The following is a 14,230-nucleotide window of genomic DNA, read 5'->3' as shown; positions in this document are numbered from 1 at the left end:
AAACTGCAGGTTTGTGTTTCTGGTTAAAACATGTTTTAAAGAAAATCCACCCTAATAAAAACGTCATAAAATCACTCAAGCGTAGTAAAAATACTCCTAAAAGTAAATTTTTTCATGAGTTATTAGTTCTCCCCCATGTTTACTAAACTCCTTCCTGGTGTTTGTTTGCCTGGGACTAGATGTGCTTTTAGAAAGATTCTGGTCTGGAAGAGCAACAGGAGGAGCTTTTCTCTGCTGCTGTTTGATTTTGCATCATTTTTGTGTCTGATGTCTTGAAATTGGTCGCCGCCTCTTTAAGAACCTCCTGCCTTTCCGTCATGTCAGCTGTGCTTCTCCATGCGTCCATTGATGCTGTTTACAGCCGTTCTTAGCAGCGTTGTGGTAATTACCTCAGCAGACTCACCGTTCCACTGGGTGTTTGCTAAGTGTTGCTGCCGCTAGTCTGGAGGAGCTGTGGAAGAGGCAGGGGGTGAAGTGGGGACTGCAGCTCCAAGCAGACGGTTCTTTATGTGATCAGGCGTTTATTGAGAAACGCTGACTAGAATGTGTGAACTTTGTTTATTTCAGATCATGCCGTCGATGTCCAATGTGACTTTTACTGGGAATCATTTAACTCCATCCAGTTTCCTACAAACTAACCAGCTTCTCTCCACACTGAACGAAAACTTTCCTCCTCCTTCCATATGCTGCTTTCTTCATCACTTCCTCCTTACACGTTTTGGTTAAACATCGACTCAGTAAAAAATAAACACATTGTTATTCTTGGGACTCTTTGTGGATAAATGTAATTAAGAGAACAATATTGTCTTATACCTTTTATAAATAAGGTTTTGTCAGCAGAGGGTAATGAGAGAGACGGGCGGGAATCGAACCTGTGACCTCTGCCTCGCGGCCTCCATGTGGGTCGTGCTTTGCCGCTGCGCCGCTGCAGCAACCAACATTGTTTTACACTTCAGCTTCAAAGGCACAACACAACATCCAGACAACAATATGTCGCTCAAAATGCTCCAAATGAGAACATTTACCTTTGTCTGTAATGTGGATTCAGGGATTATATGTCATTATTTAGAACCTCAGAAACCAAAAGGCTCTGAAACAAACCATGCAAATATAAGCTTCATCTCCTTAGATGAGGTCTCAAGGACACACATGTGTGTGCAGATGCACACATTATCTCTCCCTCCAACCCTTTTTTCCTCTACTCCCACTATTAAACACACTAGGACATTAAATCCAATTTACAGCTACAATCCAAAGGCTTGTATAATTGAGATTATTTAAATGTCTTTTTATCCATGTCTGTGTGTTTACCCTTGCAGGCAGTGCATGCACCATGTCAGAGTACAACAAGCTGAAGAGCACGCTCCTGGAAATGCAGCCGAAAGCGGTGGGGAGCGGCGAGCGGAGCCAGCAGCGAGACATGGAGGAGAAGAGGGCGCTGGTGGACGCCATGTTTAAATACCTGGATGGAAACGAAGACGGCCGGCTGATCAGCGACGAGTTGGACAAGGTGAGTTATTCAGGTGCCCAAACCGTGCGAGCAGCAGCTGCTGCAACACATTTTCACTCAAGAAAGAGTAAAGAGTATTTGGTAAAAAGTCTGCTCAAGTTCTGAGTTACTCATCAGATTAAACTTTAAAAATTACATCCAGAATATGAAGTTAAGTTGAAGGTTTGGTATTTTAAGGACCAAACATACAATAATTCATATAAATAGCAAAATCAGGCAAAACAAAATGTTGCCTGATCCGTTTCTTCCTCCTGAAACTTTAACAGAAGCTGTGAGTCCGTCTGGTTAAAACATGTTTGGTTTTCAATCAGTGGGAAGAAAATCCTGACATTTGACTCAAGAGCAGAAATACTTCACAATAAAATAACTCCAGTAAAAGTAAAAATACTCCTAAAAGTAAATTTTTGATCCGATTACCAAATGACAATAAACTGACTTCATCCAGATTACACACTTTTAAAAAGTGGTGAGGTGAGATCAGGTTTTATATTCAGTTAAACCAGTGTTGGTTCGCAATCCAACTATAAAGTATTAAGATGTTTTATCTAAGTTTTAACAAACAGGAATGCATTTATTAAAAACCTGTGTTTAATGACATATGAGCCGTTAAACCACAGATTTTTCTACCAGGAAATCTCCGTTAATCTCTCTTTTCCTGGGTAGCATAAACCCAAACGTTAATCTCATAAGAAGCTGGACCTTTATTAGCACCTCCAAATGGTCTTACAGTGCTACAGAACACTGGTCTTTTGTTGGATGAGTGTGTGAAAATCCAGCAAGTTTTATTCAGTTTTTACAACAGCAGAAAAAAAAGTTAAGAGACTTCACCCTTTCATGTCGGCGCTGTATTAAAAGATTTAATAACGCAGAGAAATCCCTTGATAAGACATTCTTATCATGTAGGAATTCATGAGTTCTGCTTTGCATCGATGACGGCTTTCCGGATCAAAGTGGAAGTGCAGTCATCCGTCCGCAGCATCTTCACTCGGCGATCTGCCTTTTGTCACAGATAATGCTGGATGGTGAAGTCCTTTTACTGAGGGTCTGAGGATGTTTTATTCAGACGCCCCGGGGCAGAGCACCCTGTGACAGAAACATATGGCAGCCGTCGGCTGCAGGCGGATGAAAAGTTTCACATCCTTTAATCTGCCATGTCACATGTGCGTGTCCGTATAAACCAGTTAAAAGAAGATTACTGGGAAGACGGGGATGCAGCTTCTCTTACATCACCTTTAACGCTGCTCTTCTCAGGACCTGATTTCTGATAATCATTAAATTAAATCTGACGACTAATTTAATCTAGATAACTTTATGCTTTCAAGCTACCAGAAGACAAAACAACCCATCAGCTCTCTGCAGCATCTACTCTCCAACAATCTGCTTTGCATGTTTCATGGCCTTTAAACTCTGCGACAGCTAAGAGGCTTTTGCTTCTTCTGTGGGGATTTTGCTCATTCTTCATGCAAAATGCTTCTAAATCTGTAATGTTCTCTCGCTGTGTTGGATGCTTTTGAGGTTTTTCTATAGAGTTTGCAAATAGGGCAATGGAAAAATCTTTGCCTCTTGAATTATTTGTTTGTGTTTTGGCAGATTTGATAGGATTGGTAATTCTGTTATGGAAGCTATAGATTTTTGTTTCTTATTTTCAAAAGGCTTAATGTTTCCCTTTGAAGCTCCCTGTTGTTCTCAGCCGTTCTCCTTCTACCGGGTTGGAATATAAAGCTGCATGTTTCCAATTCTCCTTTCTGTGTGATGTAAGCTTGCTGTCCTCGTGTATTTGCAACTTACTTGGTAAAAAGCAAAGTAGTACAATAATCAGTTATGGAAACAGCCTGTGGTAATGTTTTTATGATGCATCCTGTGAAACTTGCATGTGAATCTGATAGAAGAATCTAATGTTTTACTCTAACTGCAGAGCAGGAACGGTAGACATCAGGCCTACGATGGCGGCTAACCGCGGCGATGATGTAACCCAGTGGTTCCCAAACTTTTTCTTCTGCCCCACCCCCCTCCCCCTATGGATTACAAATGGCTGTCTGGTTGAAACGACGCCTGTGACAGGGGGGGGGGCATCGACTTTTTTGGGGGCAAAATGAATGTACGTAGCTGAAAATAGACACCAACATCGGTAGCCTACAAGGTACTTGTTAAGCTTAAGGTTCTGTATTGATATTAGCTAGTCATCTTTTAGCTAACATTAGCTAGTCATCTTTTAGCTAACATTAGCTAGTCATCTTTTAGCTAACATTAGCTAGTCATCTTTTAGCTAACATTACCTGCATCCAGCAGCTTTACTCAACAGTCGGTTAGTTTGGGGGAAAAACTGTGAAAAGTTCTTTGCGTTTTGCTGGTTTGCTGCCGTGATTCTAACACACCTGTAGCTCCGCCCAGCAGCAGCAGGTCTCCTTCACAGGTGGAAACCCAGCGCGAGCGTCGTAGCGCTCATGTTGCGTTTAAAGGCGGCTCGGAAAAACAGGTTTCAACATGTTAACAACGGATTAAACAGTTTTAACTGCTGATAAAAGTGACAGAGGAATAACAGAGAGTTGGCCATTCTAAGGTAAAAACCCAGCGCATACAGTGTTCATGTTTTGTTTTTTTTTTATCCAGAGGGCTTCCCGCGCCCCCCTCCCCCCCTGCAATGACACGGCGCCCCCCCTAGGGGGCGCGCCCCACAGTTTGGGAACCTCTGATGTAACCGGTCAGCATCAGAACAGGAAGCAGGAAGTCGTATGGAGGGGAGCGTAAAGGAAGAGCTCGTTAGAAAGGCAGGTTCAAGCCATCAACAACCTGGACCTGGTTTGGGTTTAACGTGCGGCGGATGTCCGACGGCGGGGAAGCGAACGCGGCGAGGTCAGGGCGAGCCTCTTAAAGTCAGACTTTTAATGGAGGCCTGGAAATGACGGGCATGAAGCAACAAGGTTCAGCATTACATAGAAATAACAAAGAAACGAGTTTTAACATACACATATATATTTCTCTCTATTGTAAGATTTATACAAATCATATCGCGATATATATTGTTACCGCCAACCATCACAATGTGTATAGTGATATGGATTTTATGCCACATTTACATCGTAAGGCAGAGAACTAAATAAGTCCTTAACATATCAACCTAAACTAATGTATCTTTTAAAGTATATAAATATGGTTAAATAGTTAAAGGTCCGTTTCCGTTAAAACTGAGGTCATCACAGCCAAACGTTCCCTCCGTTCTGCAGAGCCTCTGACTGGACGCTCCTCTGGGCTGAAACCAGAGAATCATCATGGAGGGGAAGGTTGACCTGACGCTGCGCCGCTAGGAAGGAAATTATACCCTGTACTTCTGTGATTGTGTGAAGTTGGAGGCTGCACTTGACTCTAACCAGCAACACCGCCGACTTATTTCGTGAGGCGTTCAGGTGCATTTAAACGGTTTGGAAAAAACATCAACGAGCAGCTGCAGCAGTTTGGAGACGGTCTCCCCAATATTCTTTATTTTAAATAGTGAAATAATGCAGGACGGCTGCCTGACTGTGGCGTGATCTGTGAATAGAAATACTTCTTTTCTATGTGACATCTTGTCTTTAACATGGGAGTTTATTTTCTTAAATTTTTCATCAAATGTAGAATATTTGGAACAAAAGGAAAAAGGAACTTTGTGGTTCTAATGGGACGTTTCAGTTTGGTGATGCGATCTGTCTGCAGATATCGAAGGAGCAGATGGAGAGCAGCCTGTTGGAGTGCACCATGCAGGACCTGCTGCGGTACGACGACTACAACAACGACGGGCATCTAAGCCTTCATGAGTTCTACACGGCTTTCCGTAAGTTTCCACGGCTTTCCGTAAGTTTTCACGGCTTTCCGTAAGTTTTCACGGCTTTCCGTAAGTTTCCACGACTTTCCGTAAGTTTCCACGACTTTTCGTAAATTTCCACGGCTTTCCGTAAGTTTCCACGGCTTTCCGTAAGTTTCCACGGCTTTCCGTAAGTTTCCACGGCTTTCCGTAAGTTTCCACGGCTTTCCGTAAGTTTTCACGGCTTTCCGTAAGTTTTCACGGCTTTCCGTAAGTTTTCACGGCTTTCAGAGAGATCTACATGTTTCTGTTTGTTGTTTCCACCAGTCAGTGTTTCGTGGCTGGTTGTTGTGAAGCTATGGCCTGTTTTTAATTTCTCATTTAGATCTGTTGTGTAGAAAGATACCAGAAGATCCTGCTGGAAATATTTAATACTGGTATTCCTGCTGGAAGTGGCTATTTAATGTTTATAGGAGCAGAAACTTTAAGATGTTCTGCAAAACAAGGTCTGAGTTGAAATGATTAGAAAATATCGTGGTTAGCAAGCATTACAAAAACAGCAAAGTTGTTACACAACATTTTAAAATCTAGAGTTTTTCCATGAAGGGAAACAAAAGATAGACAAATATAACTTAGTATCTCTTCCTGTTATCTGCTGGAAATCTTGTTCTTCTTTGGCAACTTAAAGAACCAAGAAATCTGTTTTCTCCAACTCACCAATCACAATCAGCACATTTCAGCAACGAGGCGTTTGAGTCCTTTAAAATACAAAGTCATAGAAACTCGGTCAGCAATCGAAGCATCGTGTTTTGTCATCAGATAGTTTAATGTTTTATTGATAACCTAATTCTAAACTCTCCATCCATCTGGTTTATGTAAAACACACTTTGAATTGCGTCCACTTCAGTCCAAACGTCGGCTGTAGTTGGAAACGGAAACCGTTCATTTGCACCAATTAAAGCCGGCCGGCGTCCCCCCCCCTCCCCCTCCTCCCTCTCCGTTCGGCGCCACCATGGCATCAATCAGGATCAAAGCGTTTCAGCCACAGATCAAATGGCGCCCGGCCTCAGCCCTGATTAGAGCGTCTGAACGACCGCTGGGAGCTTCCACCTTATTAGGACCAATGATCACCATTTTCTCTCTGGAGCCACCGAAACGCCAACCTGAACATGTTCCAGTCGCCATGGGAACCACGTTACCATTTCAAACCCGACGCCCCTCCTCCAAACGTCACTTCAGACACGAGTAGAAGAGGTCGGCCCTGCAAGGTGATGGAAAATGTGCGAGGACAGCAGTTAACAATGGCAGTCGGCCACTTGGGCCTTTACTGTGACGCTCTGCCAACTTAGCCGTTAATCAGTGAGAGCAAACCTCTGACCGCTGGCTGCTGCTGTCCAGATGGGAGGAAATCTGACTGGATTCATCTACCTGCAGATTTGCCCACAGGGTATTAGGCCGAGTTTGTCAAAGCATTTTATGTTTGACAAGCAGCTGAAGAGGTGGGCAGGGACCAATAACTAGATATTGATCAGATAAAGCTCAGAGTTAAAGTGTTGGACGGTGGAAAGGCGAAACCCACCGGGAGTCATCATGTATGAGGGCCACATCTGGGATTTTAGGTCATGTGGTTACATTGTGCAATTTATCATGAGTGTGTGTGTGTGTGTGTGTGTGTGTGTGTGTGTGTGTGTGTGTGTGTGTGTGTGTGTGTGTGTGTGTGTGCGTGTGTGTCTTGGAATAATCTCAGTCTGTATCCGGTGAATGATCTGGGAAACGGCAGAGCCAGAAATCGCAGGTGTGCTTAGCAGGGAGGAAATTGACGATGCAAATTTAAACTTGGAAAGAAGCTTTCAAATTATGCACCTAATGATGGAGTTTCTTTTCATGGTTTATTATTTTTCAGGCCAAATGTCTGATTTCAGGTGACATTTTAAAGTCTTTTCACTAAAATGTAAACTTTAGAAAATGTGCGTTAGTTTGAACTTTGGCCACATTTACCAGGTTACAAACCCACATTTACCTGTAAAACTGAAATGTTCCGTTTGACCCGTCAGAAAGGATTTGGATTCGGCCATCAGCACAGCAGATGAAAACCCTTAAAATAACTTTATTTGAAATGTTGAAGATCTTTTAAAAGGATCCAATATTAGTTGTAACAATAGACTTGATAATATTTAATTTAGATGTAAAAACAACACAGTAATAAAACTGCAGACCGTTTAGTGTTTTTATCAACAATATTTCTGAGAAAGTTGTTATAAAACCTGATCCAGTTTCCTTCTCAGAACAAATTTATCAAATTAAATTACACAAGCAGACTGTTGGCTAATTTCTTCTGAAGTTGGATCCACTGGATTTATTTAATTTAAAAAATGAATTCTGTGTTGGTCTGTCACAGACAGTCCCAGTAAAACCACTGCAGTGAGTGGTGGCACTGGGCCGAAGGGTCAATAGATTTTGAAGCTGCTTCCTGTATTTTGTGGTTTCCTCCTGTCCTGTAAAACTCACCAGTAATCAAACACATAAATCTTGACAAGCGCATCACAACGTTTTGCTGTCTTGCCACATGAATCTTGTTATATATTTTTTCTTTTTCTTTTTTGCAACAAGTTGATTAGAAAATATTGGAGAATAGTCCTGATTGCTTTCCTATCGATCTGCTGCTCCTTATCCTGTCAGTTTTCTGCTCTGCTGTCTCGTCGGCTCGGCTGCTTCAACACCTCCTCCTTTCCTAAAGACTGCAGGTTGTAACTGATTTATCCATAGAGATTACGGATAATTAACTGCAGAAAGTAATCAGATTTACAATTGTGTCTAATTCAATCAGTAAATGCAGCCATAAAACGATTGTAAATCCTGCAATAATCCTTTGATAAGTAAGCATGAGTTCATGATGCAAGGTTATCACGAATTCCTGGGAAACAGAGCCTGAAGTCTGGAGGTAAGAAGAGACAAACTGGGAGGGATGTTGTCGGTGTTTTCTCTGGTGCATTTTACTCCAATAATTCTGCAGGTTTGCTCAATAAAGCCTGAGAAAAGGGTGACGGCTCTGTGCAACAGAATAATTCCCATTCTTTAGCAGCTTATTGCAGGACAGAGATAACAACGTAATAGCTTTGAATCAGCGCTGCAGTTCCCTAATGGTTCGCAGGTTCACAGGCTTGTGTTTCCTAATATTCATTACACTGTCATTATTGTGGAGGAGGAGATGCCCTTTGTATCAGAATCAAAACCCTGTAATTACACAATAGCAAATGTGCAGGAATTTGCCTCCCGGACATGACCGCTGCTATCGGATCGCATTAACTGTACAGCTAAAGGCAGCAGTGCATTAACAGTAGAGTCGATAAGTGAGAGGGATTATTGAGAGAGCTCTGTGGCCTACAGGTGTAATATATATATATATATATATGTTCTCTGAAGGTCAGAGCTCCCCATTGGAAACATGTGCTACAATGCAGGAGTACTTTATCTGCATGTTATGACCAGTTTATTGGAAACTATTCAAACATTGTGAGATTCTCAGTAAAAATACTGGCTATTGATGAACATTTTGTCAAATTAAATCAGTAAAACATCAGTGAAAGTCATTTCTATAGGATAGCTACAAATGAAACAGATTCAGGACAGTTTCTAAGACTACGTTCACATTGTGACCACAATCTGTATTTTGGTCCATATTTCACCTCTATGCAGATTTTCACCCATTTCTGACGTCTTTAATCACATCTACACCTGTGGAAAAAGTTAAGAGACCTTAACATAATCAGCTTATAGGTATAAGTTTGAGCAAAATGAACTTTGTTCTTTTGTTCTATGGACGACCGACATGTCTCTGAAACTCCAAGCAAAAATTTAGTAATTATAATTGAAAATGAGAAAAAAAAGATGCACTGCTTCCAGACCTCAAATAATGCAAAGAAGCTGATGTTCATTTAGAAATAACAATACTAATGATTTAAAGAGTTCAGAAACCTCTGTTTGGTGGAATAACCAGGTTTCCAGTGGGGCTCAGTGCAGAGCGCTCTTTTTGTTGCCTGTGGATCTAAACTGGATACGTTTCCAGTCGTTTTCAGTCTTTGCATTTGAAAGACTTTGTTGCATTTATCTGGCTTTTAAAAGCCAGATGTGGTAAATCAGAATGTATGATGAAGCTCCTTCAACTTCAACAACTTCACATAAAAGTTGTTGGATTAGTGAAAATACTTAATCGTTTTTAGTAAAATTTGAATAGCATACGTGACGATCCAGCTGTGTTTTTTAATCTGAACTGTCGGCTGCATCACGTCTCCAGATGATCAGATTTGTTTGCTGGTTTTGTCACTGAAGCTGTTGCATTTGCAGATGCCAGAAGGGAACCTCCATCACAGGAGGATTGATGCACAGCAGCACTGCTGCGCTTTAATTTTCCACTGAGAAATTAGGGGCCGCAGCGTGTGATCATGTTGAGAACGTGGTGCAGCTGGCTTGAAGACGGGAACATGGAGAGCAGTGGAAACCCTCCAGGTCCCACCGAGACAGAAGCAGGCAGGAGGATGAAGCCGGCTCCATGCTGCGGCGCCGTCAGTCTGCTGGAGCCCATTCTGTAAATCTTTACCTTTAACTCAAACATTTTACAGCAGAATCAGGAACGACAGAGAAAAAATCACAAGGATATCATTTTCTCAAAGCCCTATATATTTCTTTAACCCTTTACTTACTAATAATCCACAGAAGTAAAAATCATTTACAACTCTGGGTTATATAAGTGTTATTGCTGCTCAACACAAAATGAACTCAGCTAAAAACAGCTGGTGATCTGATAACAGCACCAAAATATGTAGTCTGACGTTTTACGTAAAGACGTGCAGATATGCTAACACCAGCATGCTTATTGCACGTTTTAATACGACTTCCTGATAATTGAGCTTGTACCATGTCGGCGCAGTTCCAGTTAATTCTGTGGAAACAGAACTCGGTCATTAGAAAGGCTTTGGCGCTGATGTGGCGACACGAGCTGGCAAACTGAGTTAGATTCTACCGCCCGTAAAAACAACGTTGGCTTAAATCCTTTCTGGAAGAAGAACCCTAAAAAATGCACAGGTCAACATTCCTCCTAAAATCTGAACTTCAGTCATGTTTTAAATTTAAAAGTCCATTTTGAGATTCATTGTTTCCAAGGAATCTTAAGCAAAAACTGACTTTTCTTACTTAAAAAGGACAACAGTTTGTAAGTTAAAGCAGGGCAGCTTTCTTATCGTTTCGTCCTCCTGGCCTCCCAAAGCAGCTGCTCCTCTCAGCTAATCCTCTGCTGCATTTCCTTTCCATGACTCAAATAAGGAGTGTAATTATAAGGAGATCCCGAGCAGCACCACTCAGCAGCTCTCACTAATTCATCAAGAAAGTAAAGGAGACACCAAGAGGGAGGATGAGAATGAGAAGACAAGGAGCTGAATGGATGAACAGGATGAGGGAAGCCTTGGATGACTGTTGGTGCTTCCTGTCTAAAGCGACAGACCTGAAGAAGAAATGGTGAAAAGTGGGATGGGGGAAATGAAGTATCATGGTTGTAATTGGTCGGCTGGTGAGAGAAGCGGTCGGTTTGTGTGTCCTGCTGCTCATGTGGAGTAGTTTATGGGAGGATCTGGCTTCATGTCACGAAGTCTCACATTTCTAAGTAATTTGGTTTTACCTTCACTAAAACAAGAGGGGAACTTAATGATTATACGAAACAGAACGGGGAGGAGGACTGCAGCCACTTTGGATATCTAATTGCAAAGAAACGATCGGCTGGAGAGCAGCTTGAAGGGTTTTAATTAAAGGAGCATCTCCGCCTGCAGATAAACAAAAACAAGTTTTCATTTAACTTGAGGAGGTTTTTATGCATATATAACTCATTCAGTTTGAGTCAATTTATCAAAATGTGATTAAAAACTTAATGCTAGTCATTTTTAAAGGATGATGTTTTCCATGGCAAGTTTATTTCTACTTAAAAGGAAAATATTGAGTTGATGATCTGACAGTTAATTGATTATAAATTGATAAGTGGGAAAGGGTCAGGACATTATAAGATATTGTATCTTCTACCTGCTCCTTTTCGAACAGAAAATATTAAATTTGCATGTCACTTGGGAAAAATAATTTGTTTTACCTTTTATTTCTTAAGTTTGTTTCATTCTGTTTATTTATTTTTTGCTCAAGTTTAAAAATGACAGTGTTGGCTGGCCAAATTGCAGTCAGGGGCCATAAACGGCCCCCGAACCGCACTTTGGACACCACTGGGAATAAAGACCATCCTTTCAAAGTGACTCAGGTCCCGTTTCCTTCCCATTGCTCCTTTTTAGCTTCAGAAAGTCATCTTCTCTCCTCTAAATGACTTGAGGATTGAGTTTCTGCCATTTGTTCGATTGATTTGCTTTGTGTCGGATCCAGTTAAGTGGTCAGTCGGTGTTCACCGCTTTGAGTCTCAGAATGATTATTCTTTAAACTCGGCCTCCATGTTGTACATTTGCATACCTGATGCCAGATAATGTCTCTCTTGTTGCTGCCCAGCTGCACCTGCCAGGCTTTGATCTTTTACGTTGCTCAAGTTTGCCCTTAATCTGCTGAAATGATGTCGCTGAGATCAGATATCACTTTTAAAGAGGCGCCTGTTGTTCTGACAGCCGACTGGGTGACGACCTCCAGCGAAGCCGTCAGCCACAAAGTCACTTTGAAATGGAGATCCTGGAGTCTTTTCTTTCCTCCCCACATGGCCTGCACCTCCATTGTTTGCTGTCCTTACCCTTTTCTTATCTGTTGTACTTTAATATGCCTTCAACCTTTACACACAATTCTGATTTATTTCCCTGAAAATCCTGTTCTCTTCTTTTAATTCTTCTCATTTTAAATCATTACCGCACCACTCCACCTCGCCTGTGTCTGATGCCTCATTACCGCTCACTGGACCTTAACATCTAATTGCCAGTGTGAATATGGGGCTTTGGTGCCTTCCAAGTGTCATCTCTATCCTGGGTAATTACCCATTGTCCACCAGCCGCACTAACAGGTAAGGGACTGTCAAGGCTTTAATCCAAGACAGATTTACTTTCTGGCTGAGGCTCTGCAGCTCCGTGTTATTTAAAAAATTACACTTTCTTGTGTGATCCGTTGGTGGTTTGCTCCCCAACCTGAACTCGTCTGAAGCCGACTCCGAGGTTTTCTGGAGGATGCTGTGTGGATTGTTTTAAGGTCAGCAGTGGTTTAACTTTCCTTTCAGATCGGCATTAAAGAGAAACATGTTTACCTGAAACCTGCCTGGATTTTACTGAAATCTCTGACTCTGTTAACTGACCACTGAAAGCAAAGTTTAAACGCCTTTTAGGAGGGAAGCTGTAAAGAGACACAGATCAGTGGATCGGTGCTTTTTCAGGCCGAGGACATTTAACTCTTAAAATTACCCCACAATAACAAATCTTAATATATGCAGCATGAAATGAAAATATTAGTCTCTGAACTCCAGGTGGCGCTGTGTTGTAAATGTGGCTGGCCATGATACAACCATGAACATGTCGACTCGGCGTTTCGACTTATTTACATGCGAAGCTTTCCAGTGATGGAAAACACATGGAAATGAAAAACGTTCTTTACTGCCAGAGTTGTGTGCACTAATAACATTTTAGGGCTGTTTATAATTTAGAAGCATAATTAAAGTTCAGCCAGTAGATGGCCCAACATAAATAATTATATTTTGGGTTTTAAGATGCAGCTAGTCAGCGTGGGGTGCAGCGCTGCTCACTGCTTGTCGTCATAATGCGTTCATCACAGCCGCAGACCTGCAGCTACATGCCTGTGGTATGATGTGCATCTTAATGTTCAGAAACTTTCCACCGTTATCTTCAGCTTTTGTTTTTAATGACCCAGATTTAAGCCACTTTTTCTTTATTGTTTTTAAACCCGATCCTTTGGTAAGCTGTGATGTTGCACTTTGAGCCCACATCACAGTAAATAAACGGTGCAGATCGTTTCAGAGGAAGCCATGTTGGGCAGTTTTGTTTTAATGCAACGAATGAGGAAAACCTTTTTGGGCAATAATGTAACGGCTTTAAAATGCAGTTTGCTGATATAAGACTTCAGGTGGTCCACCATAATGAACTAGCTTTTGACTGACCAGCTGCTTTGTGCTGGAAACCAGATGATCATGATTCACAAAAAAAAATCATGACTTTGCTTCTCAAACTTCACCCATAAATACAAGTAAAAGATGTTCTTCACCTGAAGGAGGGCCGTCAGTCATTTCCAATTGATCAGTTTTTAATCTCTGTAATGTTTGTGGTTTGTAAGCTTAATGTGATTAAAGTGAGGAATCTCTAACTAGAGGAGTTTGCAGTGCTGCCTGGAGATGAGGTTATTAACCTCTTATGAAGCAGAGCCGGTTGCTGTGGTGACATGAGATTTTTCTGCAGTACTTTAATTAGACCCTTAGTAGTATAACACATGTTTAATGAGCTTAAACATGGAGAAAGATGATATTTTCTGCCACTACAGTCATGTTAATATGAACTCAGATCAGTGCTACAACATTTAAATTCTGCAGAAACATGAAGAATGGAGCAGGCTCTCCATAAGAACATGAAAAACATCAGCGCCTCTTTAACACGCCTCTGGTTGTTTACACACTCGGATCAATACGTGTTGTTGAGTGAAAGGAAATGTAATGTGAAATATAAGAACCATCAATAGGCTTACAACCAGAGAAGAAAGGATCTGAAGGGTTTCTGGAAGGCTTTTAGCTTCCTTACATTCTATAATATCACCTAAAAGTCTCAAATAGACCCAGATTTACCAAACTGCTGTAGGTCTTGACTTTACGTCTTAAATTTCATTGCTTCTTACATTTTTTTTTTCTTGCAAAATGAGCTGCAAGGTTTAAATTAGTTCTGACTTAGTGCAGTAACAAAACTATAAGCCCCATGATGCAAGGC

General features: G+C 41.4%; 1 protein-coding gene across 3 annotated transcripts in view; it reads left to right on the top strand.

The window, feature by feature from the left end:
* The window catches only part of fstl4 (follistatin-like 4), a 175,073-nt gene that overhangs the window by 105,740 nt on the left and 55,103 nt on the right, over positions 1-14,230 (top strand). For all 3 annotated transcript variants that reach the window (XM_088012203.1, XM_014993863.2, XM_014993864.2), the window contains 2 exons: positions 1,320-1,510; positions 5,201-5,318. In XM_088012203.1, the coding sequence (XP_087868329.1) occupies positions 1,320-1,510; positions 5,201-5,318 (309 nt within the window). The remainder of the gene's footprint in view (positions 1-1,319; positions 1,511-5,200; positions 5,319-14,230) is intronic.

The sequence above is a fragment of the Poecilia mexicana genome, unplaced genomic scaffold (assembly GCF_051168715.1).
Source record: "Poecilia mexicana isolate PSO_F unplaced genomic scaffold, ASM5116871v1 scaffold_14, whole genome shotgun sequence".
In the NCBI taxonomy this organism is placed as follows: domain Eukaryota; kingdom Metazoa; phylum Chordata; class Actinopteri; order Cyprinodontiformes; family Poeciliidae; genus Poecilia; species Poecilia mexicana.
The sequence above is the reverse complement of the archived record's forward strand: the minus strand, read 5'-3'. Positions and strand labels throughout refer to the sequence as shown.